General features: G+C 42.5%; 1 protein-coding gene across 1 annotated transcript in view; it reads right to left on the bottom strand.

Moving 5' to 3' along the window:
- ITPR2 (inositol 1,4,5-trisphosphate receptor type 2) overlaps window positions 1-25,242 on the bottom strand; it is a 374,378-nt gene that overhangs the window by 258,723 nt on the left and 90,413 nt on the right. The window contains exon 10 of the mRNA XM_030540942.1: window positions 1,109-1,153. Within this exon, the coding sequence (XP_030396802.1) occupies window positions 1,109-1,153 (45 nt within the window). The remainder of the gene's footprint in view (window positions 1-1,108; window positions 1,154-25,242) is intronic.

Below are 25,242 nucleotides of genomic sequence, written 5' to 3'. Positions count from 1 at the left end.
TAGGATCTATAAGCCGAAGCATTTACACTCTCTATTGTGCCTTTACTATGATCTGAAGAAAATCTCTAGGGATGCTAGGGTAGCTCAGTCTCATTGCTCCATGTATTAGCTTATAAACTTCTTTCTAAAGGTCCAACCCTGCAAACACATTTGGGAGTAACACTTACTGCTATGAACAGCCCCACTGACTTTGCCAGTACGTGCCAGGCACTGGATTAAATGTTTGAGAGTCAGACCTTAGGCTGTCGGCTCTTTTTGGACCAAGACTTTGTTTGCTCTGTGATCTGCAGAGATTCAGAACTCAACAAATAACCAAGTTTATTTTGTCCTTGGTCTCTTTGCTGAAGGGCAATGTGGAATTCCATCTACTTTGAGAAGAATTAAGACAACCAATTAAATGTCACATATGCAACCACGAGGCAGTATCAACTGGTTAATACCAATTACCAGCTGGTACATGCCGATATGACACAGGAGTCAACCAAGTAACTTCAAAGACATGAAAGACACCCTAGCCCATTACCAATCCCTGAACAACTCAGTCCCCAATCTAGTATAGAGATGTCACAGTGTTCCATTTGCATTCGAAACCAAACATTTTTATTAAGTACGAGAAAAGTTTTCCTAACAATAGTTCTTAGTTGCGCTTTTGTTTGCACAGTAGATGGGAGAAACCAAGCATGGAGGTAGCAGAATTCAAAGCAGCAGGAAATCTACTCTAATAGAGGCTATGGTAATCAAAAGTGCTGCCATAACCTTTTCAATACTCCGTGACCCTCTTCTTTTTCCCTTTCCTTCTCCTGCTTTATGGAGAATTGAAAATGTTTCGGCCTTATAGGAAAAGGTGAATAGTCAAATACCACTACCACTTCAGTCCAGTAATATAGGACTTTCCACCCAAAGATTTCAAAGCACTTTATAAACATTAATGGATTACACCTCCCAGTACCCTGATGGGCTTCAATGAGACACCAAGAATCTAAATAATTTGTGTTTTATATGTAAGTAAAACAAAAATATCCCTTCCACCTGGGGCTAATACTTTATATTAGATTGATAATACAACAAAATATCCTGCAGTACATTTAAAGAAAAACATTCCACTTACCATGACCTTTCCTTCAATATTCCCATCCGGATAGTGTGGATTAAGCTGAAAAAGAAAGGCATTCATTATAAACTTTGTTTCATCATTTTTACACTGGTTTTATACTCAAGTATCCTATTTTTGCTCAGTCACCTATTATGTACATTGGCTCAGTGGTTAAAGCCAGCATCTGCAAATCAAAATTCCAGAGTTCAGTTCCACTGGCTACATCTTCACTGCAAAAAAAAAAAAAAAAAAAAAAAAAAAAAAAGGGGGGGGGGTGGTGATTTTCCATTGAGATAGAGCTAACTGTGTAAAATCTTAGTGAGACAAGGCATGGGTAAATTTTTATCTCAATGCAGCCAGTCAGACTCAACACTTCACCTCCCACCTGGGGTTGCCCTTGACTAACTACACAGAGGTGAAACTAGAATGCATTGTCTCCACTAGGATTTTACAAAGAAAGAGAGAGGGTTAAACACACCTCTTTTGCACTGAAGACATAGCCAAGTGGACAGTGTTTAACTGCTGGGTGACTCAGTTTAGCCATTATTACTGGAGATGATAATGCTTACTCATGTCATAGTGAGGTTGTGAAGCTTAATGCATTAAACTATTATAAAGTGGTGCAAGACACTTGTGTTTATTATTGTGTAGCATCTTTCACCCAAGGTATTATTGTTTAACGGCATTTAATACAATTTAACTTTTGGCATTGGAGGACATACGCAAGGAGATGATCATTCATGTAGGTAGACATAAATCCAGACAAACACCTACACATGATGGTTGCACATAAAAAACTTTCGAGAAAGATAATGAAACAATTCTACCTTAGTATTTGCAGCATTCCTGAGTATTAAAAATACCTATGAAACACTGCAAATACTGAGATGACATTACATAGTTATCTAAACAAGTCAGTTTTAAGCATAAGCAGTGTGGGTGAGCGAGCATGTTTGAAAGTTATAAGTATGTATAATGGTTTTAGTGGCATAAGTTTGAGGTAGCCAAGGGTACATCTATACTGCAAAAAACCACTGCACTCATGACAGCAAGTCTCAGAATCCAGGAGTACCGACTTCAGCTCAGACAACAGCACTAAAAACAGCAGCAGAGACATTCCTACTCAGGCTAGAGTTTGGGCTCTGAAACTCACCAAGGGAGGTGGGTCTCAGAGTCTGAACTCCACTCCACATGAAAACCACCTACACTGCTATTTTTAGTGCCAAAGCATGAGGCATGGTGCAGAGACTCAATGCCACAGGCTAGTTGGGGGAGGGGCATTTTCCAGTGTAGATATACCCAAAATTACCAAAGTGGTGACGCCAAGTATAACTTAACAGGTCAACCCAAACTAAGTGTCAGTAAAACCATTTTATACCACACCATCATGATTTCTGCATATGCCAAATATTTCACAGAAAACTACTGTAGAAATGTTTTTACTGAGTTCTTAAATATTTTATTGATACTATATTTTTCATATCCTTCCCTCTGTAAAGCCAGGCTCCCCTTGTGCCATACATCCTAGTGCACAGGCCTGAGAGGGAGAGGAAAGTGCTAACCAACACTATTTTAGAAACTCCTAGAAAATTACTTATGTAATGATGTCATGATTTATGGTATGATATCACAGTAAGATTACTGACCAAATGACTGCTCTGCTGCTCTATCTGACATCAGTATTTCCTTTAGCCAGCATGACAGGCTTGAAAGTCTGTTTTAACAGCATGTTTTCTTCCCACTATGATGCTCAATCTAAATCTTGTCTCAAGCTCTTGCTCCCCCATAACTTCCCAACTAGAACTCCCAGATAGCTCTGTTACACAGAAACAGGAATGGAAGAATGAGGATAAGTAAGGGGACATGGTAATACCAGGGTACAAAATATATAGGAATGACAAAGTGGGGGAGTGGCATTATATGTAAAAGAAAGCACAGAGTCAAGTAAGGTAAAATCTTAAATGAAGCAAACTGTAACACAGAATCTCCATGGATAGAAATTCCATGCTTGAACAATAAGAGTATAGCAGAAGGAATATACTACTGACCACTTGACCAGGATGGTGATGGAGATTGTGAAATCCTACAGGAGGTTAGCGAGGCTGCAAAAGCAGAAAGCTCAATAATAATGGAGGATTTAAATAATCTCCATATTGACTGGGTATGTATTGCTTCAAGAAAGGATGCAGAGGTAAAATTTCTAGACACTATAAATGACTGCTTGTTGGAGCAGCTAGCCCTGGAACCTACAAGCAGAGAGGCAATTCTTTATTTAGTCCTAAGTGGAGCACAGGAGCTGGTCCAAGAGGTGACCATAGCTGAACTGCTCGATAATAGCAACCATTATATAATTAAAATTAACATCCTTGTAGAGGTGATAAACCTACCATTTAACTTTTAAAAGGGGAACTCAATGAGGATGCTCATTAGAGAGGAATTAAGAGCAGCTATCACAAGGCTTAAAAGCTTGCAAGCAGCATGGGGACTACTCAAATGCACCATAATAGAAGCTCAGACTAGATGTATAACCCAAATTAGAAAAGACAGACAGAGAACCAAAAGAATACCGCCCTGGTTAAGGAGCAGAGTGGTGGAGGCAGTTAGGGGCAAAAAGGCATCCTTCTAAATTTGGAAGTCAAATCTAATGAGGATAACTGGAAGGAGCACCAACTGTGGCAGGTTAAATGTACAAGTATAGTAAGATAGGCCAAGAAAGAGTTTAAGAAGCAACTTGCTAAAGATGCAAAAAACTAACAATAAGATTTTTTTTATGTGCATCAGAAATAGGAAGCCTGCCAAACATACTAGACAACCAAGGCATTAAAGGAGCACTCAGGGAATACAAGGCAACCGAAGAGACGCTAAATGAATTCTTTGCATAGGTCTATACTACAAACAATGTAGGGGAGATGCCCAGAAAGAATGGTTCTGATGTGGGTAACAGATCTGAAGTACTGGTCCACATAGATATGTCAACAGAAAAGGCTGATAAATTAAACAGTAATAAGTCACCAGGACTAGATGGTATTCACCTAAGAGTTCTGAAGGAACTCAAATATGAAATTGCAGAACTACTAACATATAGATAGTTACATATAGATAACATATCACTAAAACAAGCCTCTGTACAAGATGACTGGAAGGTAGCTAAGGTAACCCCAATTTTTTAAAAGGGGCTCCCAAGGTGATCCTGGCAATTACAGGCCAGAAAGCCTAACTTCAGTACTAGGCATACTGGTAGAAACTATAGTGAAGTACAGAATTATCAGACTCATAGATGAACACAATGTGTTGGGGAAGAGTCAACATAGCTTTTGTAAAGGGAAATCATGCCTCACCAATCTATTAGAATTCTTTGAGGGTGTTAACAAGCATGTAGACCAGGGTGATCCAGTTGATATAGCATACCTGGATTTTCAGAAAGCCTTTGACAAAGTCTCTCACCAAAGGCTCTAAAGGAAACTAAGTAGTCATGGGATAACAGGGAAGATCCTCTTGTGGATCAGTAACTGGTTAAAAGATAGGAAACAAAGGGTAGGAATAAATGGTCAATTTTCAGAATAGAAAGGGGACCTGTGCTGTTCAGCATATTCATTAATGATCTGGAAAAGGGATAGACAATGAAGTGGCAAAGTTTGCAGACAATACAAAATTACTCAGGATAGCTAAATCCAAAGCTAACTGCAAAGAATTACAGTTGGATATCAAAAAACTGGGTCATTGGCCAACAAAATGGCAGATGAAATTCAACATTAATAAGTGCAAAGTAATGTACATTGGAAAAAATAATTGCATCTACACGTATATAACAATGGGTTCTAAATTAGCTGATACCATTCAAGAAAGCGATCATGGATAGTTTTCTGAAAATTTCCATTCAGTGCGCAGCAGCAGTCAAACAAGCTAACAGAATGCCAGGAACTATTAGGAGAGGGACAGAAAATATTATAATGCCACTATATAAATCTATGATGCACCCACATCTTGCACACAATGGCCAGTTCTGGTTGCCCCATCTCAAAAAAGAAATAGTGGAACTGGAAAAGATTCAGAAAAAGAGCAACAAAGATGGTCAAAGGCATGGAACGGCTTCCATACAAGAAGAGACTAAAAAGATTAGGGCTGTTCAGTTTACAAGAGACAATTAAGAGGGTATGTGATAGAGGTCTATAAAATCATGAGGGTCATTTCACCTTTCCCACAATATAAAAAACAGAGGTCACATGATGACAATAATAGGTAGCAGGTGTAATACAAAAGAGAGGAAATACTTTTTCATACAACACAAAATTAACCTGCAGAACTCATTGCCATGGAATGTTGTGATGACCAAAGGTATAACTGGGTTCAAAAAACAAGAACTGGGTAAGTTCATGAAGGATAAGTACATCAATGGCTATTAGCCAAGACAGTCAGGGATGTAACCTCATGCTTGAGGCAATCGTTAGTCTTTGACTGCCCAGAGCAGGGAGGGGAAGATGGGGTGAATCTCTCCAAACTTCCCTGTTCAGTACACTCCCCATGAAGCTCAAGTACTGGCCATTGTTGGAACATAGGATACTAGGGTAGATAGATCATTGGTCTGACCCACTCTGACCGTTCTTATAAGAATGAGAGAGTCAACTGAACAACCAAACAACTAAATATACGAGACTTATTCGAAATACTCTTGTACTGTTATAGGTGTGATGGTGGCAGACCAGGTGCCAGCTCATGCCAAGGCCCCTAGGCCTCACTGAACACTGACAAATGCATAACTGGAAACCAGTCTGGCTCACCTGTGTGTTAGTATTTTTTTTATAACTCTAGCATGTATTTAAATACATATTAAGACTTCATAAAATACTTGTAAGATACTGCATGTATTACTCTTACTTACATCTGTATTCCATGTTACAATATTTATGTGTTTGCTCTGTAACTATAAAAATACTTGCTAAGACTGTAAACCCCCTACAGTCAGGGGAGAAGCATGACCAGGTGTGAAATATTAGTTTACCACAAGAGGTGTTATCTCCTTCCCAACACAAGAATGCCTACAGACACCAGACAAGGCATTGTGGAACATTAGGGAACAAAAAACTTTGATTGCTTTCCCACACCTCTGAAGAGGGTATATGCACAAGCCCTCATCCCATCACAGCTTGAATTGTGGGGGAAGGGAATAAAAATGCCTGACCAGAAGAAACTTTATTTCTCTGCTGCTTGAATTCTGAGGGGCAGAGATTTCTAAGCATAAGCAAGTGGTCCTCAGCTGTTTCACCTGAGTTAATCTAAACATAATACAGAGTTGGTATATTATAACAGCTTCTATTACCTTTTGAAACCTGGCTGTAACTCATTTGTGTGTGTATGTTTACCTGCTTTAACCTTGTTAATAACTCATTTATTTTTCCCAGTTAACAAACCTTTAGTTTACAGGATTGGCCACAAGCATTGCCTTTGGTTTGAGATCTGAAGTACCATTTACCTGGGGTAAGTGACTGGTCCTTCGGGACTGGGAGTAACCTGAATATTGATGTGATATTTGGTATAAGGGATCATCTGTCACAAAAGGCAAGCTTGCTGGGGCAGCAAGATAGACCAGGGTGCCCAAGAGGATCATCCGTGACTCCATGTTAAGGCTATGACAGCGCTGTAGGTGTTCACATTTGCTAAATATAGAACACACAACCAATTTGGAGTTTATGCATTGTTTTTTGACAGTCTGTCCTGAGGATGGTACTCTCAGTGGTGACAATAGACAGCATGACAATAGATTTTTTTTATAATTTTTTTTAGTTTTCTTGCATTTACTCCAAATCAAATGTTATTACGATTATTTATTATTTGTATTGTGATAGCCCAGTCATGAACCAGTACTCCATTGGGCTAGGTGCTGTACAAGCACAAAACAAAAAGATGGTCCCTGCCCCAAGGAGCTTGAAATAAACAACTTAAACAAGATTATTTTAAAGTGCCAGTTCCAAAAACACAACCTGATTGTCGAGGTCAAGAGGGGTTCTTCCTGCTTGGTCTACCATCAGGAGCAATAAGTGTCCTCAGGCCATATTCTGCACTGTTACACCTATGCAAACTGCACTGTCTTCCACAGAAGTGCACAGGTATAACTGGGGGCAGAACCTGATCCTACAATCAGAACTTAGTTAACAGCTCTGTTGATAACACACAAAAAGAAAAACAAACTGGCTCAACTTTTAGTTTTGGTACTGGAAGAATCAGAGAAAACTTTAAATATAGAGCAAATTCTTCAGCTAACTATCTGCATAGCCTTGTTGATGTCAATGGGGCTCCCCATGGGGCTATCAGTCTGCCTGGACATATCACACTGCAGGATTGGGGCCTTCAATTTTGCCATTTTTGAGTTACTTCTGCACAGAAAAATTAGACTTTTTTATAAAAACAATATTTTCCTAGTTTTTATTTTCCCCACTTGCTTTGTTAAAAATGACTACACAGATTATGCTCAAACTTTCCAGATTTTGAACTGAGACCAAATGAAAACAGAAGAGACTCTCTCAAGAAGAAAAAAAAAAAGAAAAAAATCTAAGGTGCATCTTTAATTACAGTATTCTTCCCATTACCACAAAAGCTATAACAACTACCACAAAGTTATGTTAGGATAAAGTCTTAATGCTTCAAATCCATTCATTTTCCTGATTTATAATAATACACTTTCAGGGTCCCTCAAACAGCCTAGCAAACAATAGGAGAATCGCAAATAGAATGCTAGTAAAAAAATTCCCTCCATTATTGTAGAAATCCAGAATTTCTCTGCAGATATTTAGACTGTAAATATGAAAATAGAACTAAAATGGGCCCTACTTGAGCTAAATCATTCTTCAGGCATTTTCAGGTCAATGCATCTGTTACAGTTGCAGTGTTACTTTAGCACACTGTATTTCAACAAAACAGCCAGCACAAGGAGAAGTATGCAGCCAATATATAGTATGACTGCCATCTATTGTGAATTACATAGTTCAGATCAGAGGGACTGTATGAATCATTATTTAAACATCTTCATTGTGTGCTACTTTTTAAAAGTAGGTACAGTATGTTTCCCACAGCTCCTTTTGTAACGCAGAACAACTCAACCATACTAGGTCTCCACAGCTTGTATTTCAACAATTTCAGACTTGGGCATTTTTAGCTTATGCAGGGGTGATGACTCGCAAAACAACAGTCTGGGTTTCAGACCTCTAATTATTGAAAACTGATTTAAAAAAAGACTAGAAACTGTGTTTTATTACGTGGCAAGCTTTCTGCAACTTCAGTTCCACACACCTAAACACTGACCCAGCAAATGCACAAGTAACTGTAGAGCCATCGTCTTATAAGGGCACATCCTGGTTCTTGTGCCATACCCAAATAAAAAGGGTTAACTGCTTAGTTAGGAAAGCCGCACTCTGCAGCAACTCCTGCAGACTCAGAGCTAGCAGAATCAGTGTGGCTGCGATGCACGCCTATGGGGGAGATTTTGCACGTAGTTAAGCAGTCACAGATTCATCAGACCCAGCTCCGCACAACATCCAGCCCACCTTTAACCACCAGATTCTCATGGAGTGGATGAAGTACAGCTGTTCCATTTCTTTAGTAAAACAGCACAATGAGCTATATTCTGCCTTGAAGCACATGTGCGCACACAGCTCACACTGACGTCAATAGGCATTGTGAGAGTTTTCCTCCAGAATATGGTCCTACGAGCATGTGCACGCTGGTAATTGTAACTACAATTTGGACCGTGTAATTCATTGAAACAGTTTGACTGATTCTAGTTCACTAGGGAGCTGAAACTGCAGGGGGATGAGAGCTTTAAAAGGTGGTTACTGAATGGAAATCCAAGGAAGAGAGGGTGCTCAGCACCACCTGAAGGCTCTCAGCACCTCACAGGATCAATTAAAAAGGAGTTTCAATGAAATAGAATTCACTAGCTCAGCAGCTACAATAAGAAGGATTCCCAGTGTACAGAATGTAATATCTTCTTTTAAAGCTAGACGGTACTAGTAAATACAGATGTCTGCAGAGCGTTACGTATTCAGACTGTGACCCGTATATGTCTTATGTAACATGCTGGCTAAGCGTGAGATGTCTCACTCTAGCAGCTAGTCCATGTAAAGGATAAGAGCTTTGCTCCAGTTGAAAAGATCTGAAGTTAGTGCTGAAGTTCCCATGCTCAACCCCTGTTGACAGTGTGCGCTGGTAGAGACTTTCACAAAGTGGTGGCCCATGAGATGACCCTATCATTCATATTGTGGGAGCACTCTGGGGCCCCAGATGAGATCAGGGCTGCTGTATTAGGCACTGTTACAAACACTTAGTAAGAGGTCGTCCTACCCCGAAAAGCTTACAATCTAAATAGGTAAGAGACAGAGTGAAAGACAGAAGGCATTATTAGTCCCATTTCACAAAACAGGGAACTGAGTCAGAGCCCTCGTCCAGACTAACCCGTGGCATCGGCGGGTTAAAATCGATAGCTCGGGGATCGATATATCGCGTCTAGTCTGGACGCGATGTATCGATCCCCGAGCGCACTTACATCGATTCCGGAACTCCATCAATCCGAACGGAGTTCCGGAATCGACACGGAGAGCCGCGGACATCGATGCAGAGCCGTCCAGACTGGTGAGTACCTCGATTTTAGAAATTCGACTTCAGCTACGTTATTCTCGTAGCTGAAGTTGCGTATCTAAAATCGATTTTAATACCTAGTCTGGACGTGGCCAGAGACAGTGCCCTTTACAAGTGACTTGCCCAAGGCCACACAGGAAGTCGTTGCAGAGCCAGGACTTGAACTCCTGAATTCCAGCCCAGTGCCTTACTCACATGAGCATCTGTCTTCACATTTCATTTGCTTAGAGGAGCATGTAATACTGTAAATATGTAAAACATATTGTATGTTACCTATAGGAGCTTGTCCATAGAAAGGATAAGAGCCTGCTATTACCATCAGTTAAGAGAGCTACTCTATTAGATCAAATAGTAAAAGACCTAGTATTGAAGGTCCCAAGCTCTATCCCCTTTGACCACTGGAGGTTCATCACACTTACTGTAGTCAAAATAAAGTTTTTGAGTTTCCAAAGGGTGTGGATCCTCTACTGAGGACATATTGTCGGCTATATTAACATCTCATTAATATTTTGTTGCCATTTTCCTGCATCTCTCTGTCATAAAACAGATTTTACATTAGCAATTTAAATTACATATTTTAGCTTATATTGTAGATGACTGGCTTGAAAAATTCACATTTAGAAAATAAGGTGCTTTTAAAAACAGGGACATACAGTTAAAATGCCTGAAAAGGCTATTTTGAGATGCTCCCTAATTAAGGGGAAAATAAAAAGCCACACTGATTTTAACCAAATTTTGTTTCAAATGAAAAGAACATTTCAAATGTCTATCCAGGGAAAAAACGAAGTTGCCAAATTTCTACTCAAGGAGCATTTTAACGGCTGAGTTAAAAACAGGATTTCTAATGGAAACACCGATGGACAAAGAATGAAAGGAGATCATTCAAAACACAAAGCAGTTTCCATTTCATTTGATATCTAACTCATTAACACTGTACCCAATCAACAGGAGCAACATGCTAAAAGAAAGAAAAAAATACACTTCCCAAATCTTTCATCTTCATTAGGCTTGCTTTGTTCTCTGCTAACAGTACACTGATTAGCTTTCAATACATCCAAAGGACTTTTGCACACATTCAATATGACTTGTGTTATTATATTAACTTGCTGGAGAAATATTGGTTATGTCTATGCTTAGATAGATTCTGTACAACATCCCTGAAGCATTTGGCACAGAGTTCCTGATTGATTGATCATTAGATACAATACTCTAGACAATCTTCCTTGGAAGTAGGTTTAAATTCTCAAAGCCTTTTACTGGGGTTTTTTTTTAAATAAGTCTGGTTTTCTCTTTCTGGCTGAAGAAGAGTTGGATTGAAGGCACTGCTCTGAAAACATATTAAACAGACCAGAGCAGTGTCCAGAAAGAAAACACCACTGTTAAAGATACTTTGTCATGCATAAGTGGTATTAATTGGACAGAGACACTCAGCGGAGAATTTCCCCTGTGCAGATAAACAACAGGCCAGTGGAAAGCTGGAACAGCATTAGCTCTAACCCATCCTGTGCCAGCTCTTCCCCAATCCCTGATGTAAGAAGACAGAGGAGCTGGCATATCAAGGGGGAAGCACCAAAGCACAACTCTGCTATGCCCAAATTTCCATTGATTTAAGATGGGGGCCTTGCTCCAGTGGTATCAACTGCAGCTGTTCCTATGAAGCTTTAATTTGTTCAGGGGCAGCATGGCTGAAGATCAGGAAACCACAACTAGCTCCATACAGTCCCCCCGCCCCATCCCCTATTGTCCCAGTGGAACTCAGGCATGGTGGAGAACCTGCCCCATGGGTTCTGATTCTCGGCTTTATCCAAAAAGTCTGCTAAGCACAGGATGTGAGGGGGGAGGAAAAGGCGGCTTTAAGCTCCCCTTGCACTTCCTTGTATGTTAGGGTAGTCCCCCAGCGTAAGCTAGAACAGCCTCACGGTCCTTAGACTCAATATCGATCATACGGAAAAAAAACACATTCATCTCTTCATGGGGTTAAGATCTCACTCTAAGTATCCTTTATACCTTCCAGTTATCGTTCCACACAGCTAGGGAAGACCAGATTTGACATTATTGATATTTCTACAGTAAAAAACCAAACAGAAATAAAATCCTTAGGGAAAAAAAGCAGCGTCTCTCAAATCCTTCTGGATAAGACGGTTACTCATCTTTGTAACTGTTGTTCTTCGAGATGTGTTGCTCGTATCCATTCCAGTTAGGTGTGCGTGCGCCACGTGCACGTTCATCGGAGATTTTTACCCTAGCAACACTGGGTGGGCCGGCAGGGTGCCCCCTGAGTGGCGCCGCTAGGGCGCCTGATATATACCCCTGCCGACCCATCTGCTCCTCAGTTCCTTCTTGCCGGCTACTCTGACAGTGGGGAAGGAGGGCGGGTGTGGAATGGATATGAGCAACACATCTCGAAGAACAATAGTTACAAAGATGGATAACCATCTTTTCTTCTTCAAGTGCTTGCTCATATCCATTCCAGAAGGTGATTCCCAAGCCTTACGTAGGTGGTGGGGGCGGAGCGAGACGTTGCGGAATGTAAGACCGCTGAGCCGAAGGCGGCATCGTCTCTAGACTGTTGGACCAATGCGTAGTGCGATGCAAAGGTGTGGACGGAAGATCAGGTGGCCGCGTGGCAGATTTCCTGTATGGGGACATGGGCCAAGAACGCAGCAGATGAGGCTTGAGCCTGAGTAGAGTGGGCGGTGAGATGGCCATTCGGGGCGTGAGCCAAGTCATAACAAGCCCGAATACAGGATGTCACCCAAGAAGCAATCCGTTGGGAAGAGATTGCCATGCCCTTCATACGTTCTGCCACTGCTACAAATAGCTGAGGTGAACGCCAGAAGGGTTTGGTCCTCTCGATGTAAAACGCGAGAGCCCTGCAGACATCCAGAGTATGCAGCTGCTGTTCCCGTCGCGATGAGTGCGGCTTTGGAAAAAAGACTGGCAGGAAGATGTCCTGATTAACGTGAAAGGCAGAGACGACTTTAGGGAGGAACACCGGGTGTGGTCGCAGCTGTACCCTGTCCTTATGGAACACCGTATACAGAGGATTCACAGTCAATGCTCGAAGTTCTGAGACTCGTCTAGCCGAGGTGATAGCGACTAGGAAAGCTGTCTTCCAGGACAGGTACAGCAGCGAGCATGTGGCCAAAGGCTCAAAGGGGGGCCCCATGAGCCTGGTTAAGACGAGGTTCAGGTCCCAGGTAGGAGTTGGGCGTTTGAGCTGGGGGTAGAGTTGCTCCAAGCCCTTGAGGAATCTGGAAACTATAGGGTGGGAAAAAAACGGAACTGCCAGCCTCCCCAGGATGGAAGGTGGAAATAGCTGCAAGATGCACTCTTAGAGAAGACATCGCTAGACCTTGCTCTTTGAGAGACCATAAATAGTCCAAGATAGTGGGGACTAATACAGATTGCGGAGAAAGGTCCTGCTGGGCATACCAGTGACAGAAGCGCTTCCATTTAGCAAGTTATGTTGATTGCGTGGAGGGCGTTCTGCTTCCCAGCAGCACCTGTTGCACTGCGGCGGAACAACGCAACTCCGATTGGCTCAACCAGCCAGCAGCCATGCTGTCAGATGAAGGGACTGCAGGTCCGGGTGGTGCAGCCTGCCGAAGCCCTGCGTGATCAGGTCTGGGCAGAGTTGCAGGGGAATCGGGTCTGACAGAGACAAGTCGAGCAGCATGGTGTACCAATGCTGCCTCAGCCAAGCTAGAGCGATCAAGATAAGGTGGGCTTTGTCCCTGCGGAGCTTGAGTAGAACTCGGTGGATGAGAGGAAACGGTGGGAAGGCATAACAGAGGTGTGAACTGGGCATGGGCCCCAGTACCGGGGGAGGAGAAGGGGCTAGCCCCCGATCCTCTTTAACTATATACACAAAAACTATAAGAACTACTAATATAAATGCCAATTAGAACTACAGAAAAATGAACTATGTACACAATAACTATATAAACGAGCGAAGAGCTAGGGAGGTGGAGATCAGCTAAGCGGCGCTCCACTGTTCCAACGACTGACATGGGCAGTAAGAAGGAACTGAGGAGCGGATGGGCCGGCAGGGGTATATATCAGGCGCCATAGCGGCGCCCCCCTGCTGGCCCACCGAGTGTTGCTAGGGTAAAAATCTCCGATGAACGTGCACACGGCGCGCGCACACCTAACTGGAATGGATATGAGCAAGCACTCGAAGAAGAACTTCTTCATACATCACAAGGAAGGAAAAGTCCATTTAAAAAAAAATCCTCAGGTCATCTTTTAAAAAGAAAAAGATTATTGGACAAACTCTCGAAGTTTTTGCTACCCAGAAAATGAAGCAAAATGCAAGGAGTGCCAGACAGGAAAGGAAAAAACCAACAAATAACCACTTACATTCATGAAAATAAGTTGTTATAACCATTAAACAACAATCAACATAATATTTAATTATTCTACAATGCCTTGCACTTTAAAGCGCGCACACACACACACACACACACACACAAGCAACACTGACATACATCCAACACTGGGCTGGATGGAAATAACCTGGTAGATACTGGTACACAGCTCACTACACAATACAACTTGGCTAAGCACACTTACACAAAGCCCTTGCTCTTAGGGCCAGATTTTCAAAGATACTTGGGCATCTAAAGATGCAGAGAGGTGCCTAGTGGGATTTTCAGCAATGCCCCCAAATGGGCTAGGTGCCTAATTCACATTGATTTAAATGGGTGTTAGATGTCTAGTTTGCTTAGGTGCTCTTGAAAATTCCACTTGGCACCTGTTGGCATTTTTAGGTGCTTAAATCTGAAATTTGAAAACCTGGTCCTTAGGAACATGGAATCCTGAAGGTCCCAATTATTATCTACAAGCCAGAAACAACACAGACTAAAACTCAACCAGCAAAGTAGTTGCTAACATTGTCTCTTTAAAAAGAGTTATAATTAAGGGTGCATGAGCTCTGCAGACTAGGTCAGAGTGCCTCTGTAAATCAGTAATCCATTCTCACTTCTTTAGTTTGTGTAGTTCTTTCATCTTTATGTGTATAACTAAATTATTCTTCATTCCTTATATATTGCGGTTTCTTTTATTTAAAAAACTTGTACCCATGAGACAGTTAAAAAGATACACCCTGCAGAGTGCTGGATACACACTGTAATTCGGGCACTCCCTTTGATCATAAGACCCAACTGATACAATTTATCAGAACATAATACTGACTTAACAAGGACATAAAGCCACTGTCTTAATGAAGAGCGCATTTTGAAGCGCCCTTCAAATAACTGAGTTCTATTGTGTTGTATCATGAAACTAAATTTAAAAAAAAAATCATTCCAATGTGGTGGCTATCTGATGAGTTAAGGATTGAGTGTGGACTGCCATCTGGTGGTGGTTTTTCTTGTTTGCAAGCAATTGACACATACCCTAAGAAAAAGAATCTATCGTCATGCTCAAATAAAGCTATTCATTCCAAGTGATTTGCTTCACTGAGATAAGGGACTTTGCAGAATTCACTGCTAATCATGGCAAATCCCAAAGGGACATGGCATCTTTGTCAACTGAGCACCACCCGGCTCAATCTCCAGCTAGGTCTTTTAAGGTGACCTGGCTGGATATTTAGCTGATGTCTATCATAGGCAATCTTATTGTGTCCCTGAAACTTCTGTCACCCACATGATCACCGGGCTTGTAGTGGCATTCTTTGGTTCTTTTGGAATTTGTTGGTCTGCCAGTCTAATAATATGGCAATACTAAGAAAGCAGCCGAAACCAAATTAGTGCTGATGGAGGCAGTTGCTGGGTTCAGCTTCAAATATCCTTGTTTTTTATCTTGTCCTGTTATTTAATATGGAACAGCTGACAAAGACTATGAGAATCAAAAAAAAGTCAACCCAGTGTTCTTCAGCCTTCCTCAGCATCCATGTTTCACTTCCACACCAACAACAGCTTCATGTGACAATGTCCCCACATGACTAAGTCTCCATTATTTATCTTATCCATGTAACAGATGAATAAGCATGTCTACCATTACCACAGTACCTAAAGGCTGATGCTTGCACGGTACCTTGAAAATGGGGGCAAGAAGGTTGCTGGCAAAGACTGGCCTCTTTTTTGGCATCTTGAGCATGAAGATCCCTGACACAAACTCAAACTCCCCTTACCAAAAATTGGACGAGAGGAAGTCAAAGCTAATGGACTTTGCATGTTCGCGCAGGAATTGCTTTACTGGACTAGGTAGTCTGGTATCCTGTCTCAAAAGTGACCAGCACTAGCTGCTTCAAAAGAAAGAAGGAAACTCATTACAGAATAACCTACATATAGGGGAAATTTCTTCATTACTCCAAGAAGTTAATCTTTGCATATGTCCTAAAGCATGAGGACTGATCTCCCTTTTAGGTTTTTATCCTAGCTAGCGTGGTGGATCTTACTCATACAATATCTAACTCTTCTTTTAATCCTACTACATTCCTCAATATCTTGTAACAATTTGCTTCATGGGTTAATTATGTGTTGTTGAATTACATGGTGTGTTATATCAGTTTTCATTTTAAATTGCACATTTTAAACTCACATCTGGTACCACTCTAGTTACTTTAATACTGATACAGGAGTATTCATGTGACCCTGATCATCCACATAAAGGCCATAAACTTTGTCATTTATTATATAGTATGGTTTACTAAAGCTTTTCTTCTTTTAAACTAATTGAGACATAATATGAACAGGAATACGTTTTAATGGATATAGAACAGCAGTTCTCAAATTCATTTTCAAGAGAAAATGAACTTCTATCAACTTCTCTCAAACATCTTGAACACAAGCTTCTCTCCTGACATTTAGAACGAGTACATGAGAGGGAGAGAGGAGAAGTTACCTGGGAAAGAAAAGAGGAATGTGAATAAGTTTTAATGACTTCTGATGCAAGAGTTGCTGGTAAGTAGTATAGAACAGAGTTTTGTGAAACTCACTAGTTTTGACTGAATCTGAAACTCAAAGAGGAATTCCAAACAGGCCTGTAAACCCAAACCCCAGGAGCTGCCAAACTTCACCTAGTCTGGACATGAACCCATGCCTTAGACAACAGCTGACCCTGAAACACAGCTAACCTTTTGAAGAAACTGGCCCAATTTGCACGTGTACAAGGAACCTCAAAACTGAGCATGCTCTGAGAGGTTTGGTATTTGTAAACAACGATTCCTCCAGCTAGACTGTAGTGCAGAACACAACTAACTCTTTTGGACTGTTCCAGTTCAAGGCTCATATCCTGAATTTGATCCAAGCAGGCACACCAAGATGCCTGTGTGAAGTCCCACTGAAGTCACTGGAATTTCACCTGGGCACATGTGTCTGTACAGGCGGATCAGACTGCAGGATCCAAGCCTAAGCCTGTATTGAGTGAGAAATAACAGGCCAGGTTCATCTCTGGTGCAACTCCACTGACTTGGAAGGAATGACTCTGGTGTGCCAGAGAGCGGGATTTGGCCCTTGGTACTTATATTACCTTATCACAAGGATATTGCAATCAAAAGTAAAATATGGGAAGTTATAACTGAGAATCTGACTTAAATATAAAACAGCAATAAAGGAATAATAAATTGTATTTATGGGACACTCATACTTTATGTACTTGGATGCCATAAATATCTCAAACCAATAAAAAGCTGCCCAAGAAGATCAAAAAGACAACATAGCCCAATCATCAAAGAGATCTACAGAACATTGTAATATATGCATCCATAGCCCATCAAACCAACCACGATGTGCATAGCTTGCATAGAGGAATATAGATATCATATATACTACTTAAAGGTGCAAATTTTAAGCCATCTTTTGGCTAACATCAAGGCTTCAATCCTACAGTCTTCATGCAAAACTCCCACTGAACTGAATGGGATTTTTGCATGAGTGAAGACCCCAGTCACATGAATTTAATACCTGCTTTGTCCTCTGCCCCCATAAGCATGTGCTTAACACTGACTTCAAAGATAAACACATGCTTAAGGGCTTTGTTGAAGCAGTGGACATGGCACTGATCTGGGAGACAGGAGACCTGAGTTCAGTACCACTGGTCTCTGAGCAGGTCATTTCATATCTGTTTCCCCTGCTAGCCCTTTGTCCATCTTGTCACTTTACACTATAAGCTTTTCACAGGTGGTCTCTTATTCCGAGTTTGTAGAGCTGGCAAAGTGGAGATCTGATCATAGTTAAGGCCGCTAAGTGCTACCGGAATAACACTAAAATAATAATCTGAAGACTGTATTTTGCATTTGCAAAGGGATGGATTAATGATCTAGCAGGTTGTTTCTATCTTGAATTTCTAAGATCCTATAAAATTCAAAGTTACTAATTTAACCCCTTCATCTTAACTCAACCAGAACATAGCTCTGGCAGAGTAAAAGACACCAGATCTTGCAATGGTATCCAAAAGCCCCATTCTGTTCAACAAAGTAAAAGGAGAATGATCAGAAACTCTCCTAACAAATTCCAGGATGTCTTGTGATTTTGGTTTGCATTTACAATGTCTCACTGTATTATAGTTGTCTACTCAGAGGTCTCTGAACAGGGTCTGACCTGATATGTGTACAAGTACTTATCTTCATTTCAGTGCGGTAATGCATGAGTCCCACTGGAGAAGTTAAATATGAAATGGTAGTCTTAACCCCGAATCTCTAGCTTGGTGCCTTTAAAGTCCTCAAACCGCAAGTGTTGGCACAGTTTCCAATAGAGATTTCTCAGTTTTGTAATCACAGAACCAATGGCACACACACACACGAGAATCGGAGGTGTGTGTTTTAGCTTAGCACGGTCAATAAGCCACCACCAGTTCAAAGAGACTTTTATCCTGGTGATTAGAATACCAAAAAGGTTAGGCTGAGTCATGAGAAAGACACAGGTGCATGAGTCCTAACCCAGAGCATCTGAAATGCTGTTCATGTGGAATGTAGCCAGCTCCAAGCCAACAAAGACAGATTTGGGAGCATTCTACACTGGATACCTGTACTGAAAGAACTACAAAAATTGGGAAATTGCAGCATCATAATTTTTCACTTAACCTTACAAACCATCTGGGGAGGAGGTAGGGTGACCAGATGTTGTCAGGACCATCCCAATATTAGGAGCTTTGTCGTATAGGCAACCTATTACCCCCCATTCTGATTTTTGCCATCTGGTCAATGGGTGGGGGGTTAAAACTGACTTGCAGAATCCGTGCTTATCCAGTACTAGAAAAGAACCTTAGACACCACTGACTCCATGAAGATCAGAATAAAATTCTGTGAGCTGGATCTCAGCTGGTGCAAACTGGTGTAGCTCCTCTGACTTCAGATGAGGATTTGGCTCAGTTCTTTGGGGGTGAAATCCTGGCCCCACTGAAGTCAATGGCAAAATTTGGCTCAGCACGATTTCACTGTCTCAGGGATCAGAGTTCTGAACACTGAACGCTGATCACTTGGAGCCATTCCCACCCACCCACATTTTACTGCAGAGCTCTCTGAGGGACGTACCAAGCTGACGTACAGAAGGATGCAACAAGTAAACCCCAGTTGTGAAATATGATTTATAATAGCTCATCTGTGACAGAACTTGTACCATTAGACTGGGGAGGGAAAAAAGTTTAAAGTTAGTCATGAATTTTTGTTTTGTTTGTGTTTATTATTCCACGCTAGATATCTTTATCATAGAGGCTTCAAGAGAAACAGGTGATGCCAGTATGTGACGGGGCTGATAATTCATGGCATGAGTAATCTCTCTCTGCTGCAAGAGTACAGATAAGCACTCAGTAAGCTTTGCCCAACTGATTTAAAGTTACCTCACGCACATTACGTGTCTGCCTGCTTGTTTATAAATCTTTGAGGTGGATGCCTGGCTGGCGTGTTGTGCCTGCCCTGTGAACTGTACAAAAAGCGGTTCACAGGTTTTTATTGCAGCTTTACCTTTAATATCTCCACTAGCAGATTTTTTTACACTCCACAGATGCGGTAGTTAATGCTACTTTCAAGGCACAGTGCATAACCTTTGTTCAACCTGAAGTCTTTTCCAGCTGTTACTGCACTGCGTCTATGCCACTCTCCATATTGAGAACCTTATTGCCTGTGATTGTCTCAGAAAAGCCAATACAGAGATTTAAAGATTCTAAACTCTGCCTCAGCACACATTGCTGTACACCCCCCATCTACCAGATGATTTAGGATGCCCTTGTTAAAACCTTTGGACACATGACATTTGAGATGAAAGCAGAGCCAGCCAGCACTCTTGAAAGCACACTTGAAAATTTCCATTCAGGTCCCCATCTTCAAAAGGGCAGTGAAGAAATGACTCTCTTCTAATCTAGTCTTGTCTATTTAGTGTGCAAGCTCTTCATGGTAGGCCTGTCTCTTACAACATGTCTGCATAGCACCAGGTACAACAGGGCTCTGATCTCGGTTGGGGACACTAGCCACTATTGCAATAGAAATAATAAATACAGAATAGAGCCAGCTGGCTTCAGACAAGCTAGACAGCTGCACTCTGTGCAGTGGAGTGAGACTGGCCAGCAAGCTGCAAAGGGATTGCCACAGTTTCAGGGTTAACTGCATCTTTGATCTCAGCCTTGGCTTTCCTCAAGGGCACCCACTCAAAGTTGCCCTTGAGGAAAAGAAGCCCTCGAGGAATTCCACCATGATTTTAACAAATTTCCATCCCATCATCAACCTCAGCCTAGACCAATCCACACAAACGGTCCATTAGCACACTACTGTGCTAATAAGCGATGGTCACATAAACGCCACCCTATACCAGAAACCCACTGACTGCTATACTTACCTACATGCCTCCAGCTTCCATCCAGGACACACCACACGATCCATTGTCTACAGCCAAGCTCTAAGATACAACCATATTTGCTCCAATACCTTAGACAGAGATAAACACCTACAAGATCTCTATCAAGCATTCTCAAAACTACAATACCCCCCTGCTGAAGTGAAAAAACAGATTGACAGAGCCAGAAGAGTACCCAGAAGTCACTTACTACAGGACAGGCCCAACAAAGAAAATAACAGAACGCCACTAGCCATCACCTACAACCCGCAACTAAAACCCCTCCCGCGCATCAAAGATCTACAACGTATCCTGAAAGATGATCCCTCACTCTCACAGATCTTGGGAAACAGGCCAGTCCTCACTTACAGACAGCCTCCCAATCTGAAGCAAATACTCACCAGCAACCGCACACCATACAATATAAACACTAACCCAGGAACCTACCCTTGCAACAAAGCCCGAAGCCAGCTCTGTCCACATATCTATTCAAGTGACACCATCACAGGACCTAATCACATCAGCCACACCATCAGGGGCTCGTTCACCTGCACATCTACCAATATGATATATGCCATCATGTGCCAGCAATGCCCTTCTGCCATGTACATTGGCCAAACTGGACAGTCTCTATGCAAAAGAATAAATGGACACAAATCTGACATCAGGAATCATAACATTCAAAAACCAGTGGGAGAACACTTCAACCTCTCTAACCACTCAGTGACGGACTTGAAGGTGGCAATTTTGCAATAAAAAAAACTTCAAAAACAGACTCCAAAGAGAGACTGCTGAACTCGAATTCATATGCAAATTAGATATAATTAACTTAGGTTTAAACGGAGACTGGGAATGGTTGGGTCATTACACTAATTGGATCTATTTACCTATGTTAAGTTCTCCTCATACCTTCTATGAGTCATCTCAATTATCACTTCAAAAGGTTTTTTTTCTCCTGCTGATGATAGGTCATCTCAATTGATTGGCCTCTTCCTGTTGGTATGCATACTTCCACCTTTTCATGTTCTCTGTATGTATAAATATCTTCTGTCTGTGTGTTCCATTCTATGCATCCGAAGAAGTGAGCTGTAGCCCATGAAAGCTTATGCTGAAATAAATTTGTAAATCTCTAAGGTGCCACAAGTATTCCTGTTCTTTTCGCTCAAGGTTCAGGCTCCCAGCCATCACCTATCTCCCTCTCTCCAGACTGGGGTTTTAGACTTGCAGTCCCTCTGCACTTCACTGTGATTTCCTGACTGGGGTCAGGCACCTGTGGTTAACCTTTCCCTGGGGGCTACAACAGTGCACAGCAGTTACCAAACAGCCTTCACAAGGCAAAAGACGTTTATTCTTTTGGGTAAAAGCAGTTCAAAGAAAAATATGAAACAATAACAAACATTCCCTATGCTATAAATGTTCCTTGTGCTAAAAGCTTACCAGAGGTCACCCATCAGTCTTATGGGGCCTTGTAAGCCAAAGTCCTTTCAACTCTTCTGCAAAGTTTGGGGCCCCCGCTTGGAGAGAGGGTCCTGTCTGTTTACTGAACCAAAAGAAGGCCGTGTCAATTTAAACTCAGCCTTTTTATACCAAAAGCCCCTTCTTTGTCTGGTGGTCACAGGAAGACCCAGTTTGAACAAGTATCTGCTGGCCAAAGAAGAGGTACCTCACTAGAGGTGTTTGACGTTTCAGCCACTAGCCTTAATCACTCTCCCTCCCCCACGGATTTTAGTTCCTCCTGGAGCAGCTGTGCTAACCCTCCCCTCCCCCGCCCCCAGGTTGCACACAATCCCTGGCCCACAACGATACAATAAAACCTTTCATAAACTTCACACAATGTAGTTGCAAGTATCCATCACAGCTCCCCTATAAAGAAGTAGTTAGTAGCAAAGCTGTCTGTCTGGTACCCTAGAGGTACCTGCTGGTTTATTTTCTGGACTAAGCATCAGTGACTAAATTTGCATTTCCTTTCCCATGAATCACTTCCACATCATAAGCTTGGGGCATCAGGCTCTACCATAGCAACTTGGCATCTGTCCCTTTCATCGCATGCAACCGGATGAATAGTCAGTGTACACAGTTAAATGTTGATCAAACAGACACGGCTAGAATTGCCTGCAGCCAAACATTCTTTTTCAATTGTTGCACGGTATTTTTTGCTGGGGAAGAAATTTCTTGCTCAAATACTCAATGGGGCCTCTCCCCAGTTTTCATCATTTTGCACCAACACAGCCCCAAACCCTGCGTCAGAGGTGTCTGTGAACACCATAAAAGGCTGTAGAAGTCTGGGCTTATCAGAACCAGGTCTGTACTTAAGGACTTCCTTCAGATCACAGTCGGCTTGTTGACACCTTGTCTGGCGCCTCTACTTTACACAGATCAGTGACAGCAGCAGTCAGAATACTAAAGCAAGGGACGAACCTCCTGTAATACCACTTTTGCCGTGCCCACCTTGCATTTCTCCATCTTTACAGTCAGGGCCGCTGTCTCAATGCTGTACAGCACCCTCTGTATGTGGGTCATGGGCTTTTCCCATGTCTAGCTGAAGTTATAAATATTATCTATGTATGCCAGGGCAAACTCATCCATTCTCATCCAATAACTGATCTACCAGTTGCTGGAAGGTAGTTGCAGCCTCTTGAGGCCAAAAAATGGGACCAGGAACTCAGAGAACCCTACTGGGGTAGAAAATGCCAGTTTGAGCCCTGGATCTGAGTCCAAAGGCACCTGACACTAATCTCTAGTGAGGTCAATTGTGGTCAGAAATTGGGCTCTTCCCAACTAGTCCAGTATCTCGTCTGTTTTAGCCATGGGGAATGCATCAGAGTGATGGTATTGAGCTTTCAGTAATCCACATAGAATCTCATTGACCCATCTTTCTTAGGTATCAGTACAACAGGGGATGACCAGGAATTACTTGATCACCAGATCACCTCTAACTCTAGCATGTCTGCCATTTCTTCCCCCAAGCTCTGGGCTGTTTGTACCCTTCCAGGATTACTGGGAACTTTTAATTAGACCCTTAGGTCCATTGCCACCTGATGGACCGCAAGCGAGGTGCGTCCAGGCTTACTGGAAAACACCTACTGATAAGCCAGCAGTACTCTCGTGATCACCGCTTGCTGTGTGGGAATGTACAGTGTAGGGAGAGGTTGGCCCTGTTCCTGCCATCAGATCTACTGGGGGGATGCTCTCTGTCCTCACAGTGCTGGCACAGAGCCAGGACCTGATTCTCGCAGTCAGAATATTGTTTCCTCGCATTCACATGATGCAGTTGGAACTAGTGTGAGCAATCAGACAGCTCCACCAGATAGTTCACCTCACTGAGCTATTAGATGATTTTAGAGTGGCCTTCACAGGAAGTCTGGAGTTTATTCCTCAGCACTGAAATGAGTACCATAATACGGTCCCCTGTATATGTCCTAGCACATGCTCTTTGATCGTACCAGACTTTGCCTCTCCCAAACTATAGTTAGATTATCTCAGGTGACCCTCATGAGCTCAATGAGTTTTCCCAGAAGGCAAACAGGTATTCCACCACTGACTCCCACTCCAGAGAGATGTACCTTCCCACTCAGCCCTCATTAAGTCCACGAGGACAATATCCTCCTCTCATGGAGTAGACTGAAAGAGGAGAATCCTGTGGATTCCTACAGAACCTCATGATAGGCAAATAGCAGGTAAAAAACATTTATCCCAGTCACCAGGGTGTTAGTCCACAGAAATGTTCAACATCATTTTCAAGATTCCATTAAATCTCTGTATCGGCCCACAAGTCTGGGGGGTAGGGAGATTACCAGAAGAGCTGAACCCCACATCTCTCTTAAAGACCTCCATGTAGGGCAGACAAATTTCACTCTCTGGTCAAAGCCTCATGGAGAAACCTGACCCAGCTGAATATTTCTAGCAAAGCGTTAGTCACATTGTCTGCCTCTAGAGAGGACAAGGTTAATGCTTCTGGTCAGCAGATGGTGTAATTTACTACCACAAAAATACACTTTTTCCACAGCCAGGTAACTTGCTAAGGGGCCCACAATGTCCACAGCGACCCTCTGAAAGGGATCCTCTACGATGGAAAGGAGGGATTAGGGCAGCCTTATCCTTGTCCCGGCCCTTTCCCATGCTCTGGGATGAGTCATAAGATTTATAGCATTTCTGTACTCAAAAGCCCAGGCCAGTGGAAATCCTGGAGTAAGTGCACATATTCCCCTGTGCCCTGAGAAGCATGTATCATGGGCTAGGCCAAGTAGCCTAAGTCAGTACTTTTGTGGTGCTACTAACAATCTCCACATTCCCCATGGTTCAACACTCCTAGGGGGACCTCCACTTTCTACAGAACAGCCCCTGAACCCCCAGAAACCTTTCTAAGTGCCCTCCGGTCCCAGAATGACAAGGGAGTCAGCTGCAGACACCCTAGGTTTTTCTAGGGTAAGGTCTGTCAATTGTTCCTGCTTGATTTGCAGATCAGGAGCTGGGAGGTTAGGCTAGGCTCAGTCTGCTCCCTGGGACCTGCTTCCTCACCTCTGAGGTCAGTTTATCAGCAGGACCCAGCTCAGCCCTAGGTCATGCACTCAGTGTCAGGCAGCAGCACAGAGCTGCCTCATCACCTGTCGGCTTTCAGATCAGAGTCCAAGCCAAAAGCTGTTGTCGGGGTGCTGGAATGGAGGGTCCAGGGGACTAGGACCCCATCACTTTTTGCCTGCCTTAAGGGCGAACGATAGCGGAAGGGGGGTTGGGAGGGGGCGGAGAGAA

Source organism: Gopherus evgoodei, chromosome 1 (assembly GCF_007399415.2).
Source record: "Gopherus evgoodei ecotype Sinaloan lineage chromosome 1, rGopEvg1_v1.p, whole genome shotgun sequence".
NCBI classification, from domain to species: Eukaryota; Metazoa; Chordata; order Testudines; family Testudinidae; genus Gopherus; species Gopherus evgoodei.
The sequence above is the reverse complement of the archived record's forward strand: the minus strand, read 5'-3'. Positions and strand labels throughout refer to the sequence as shown.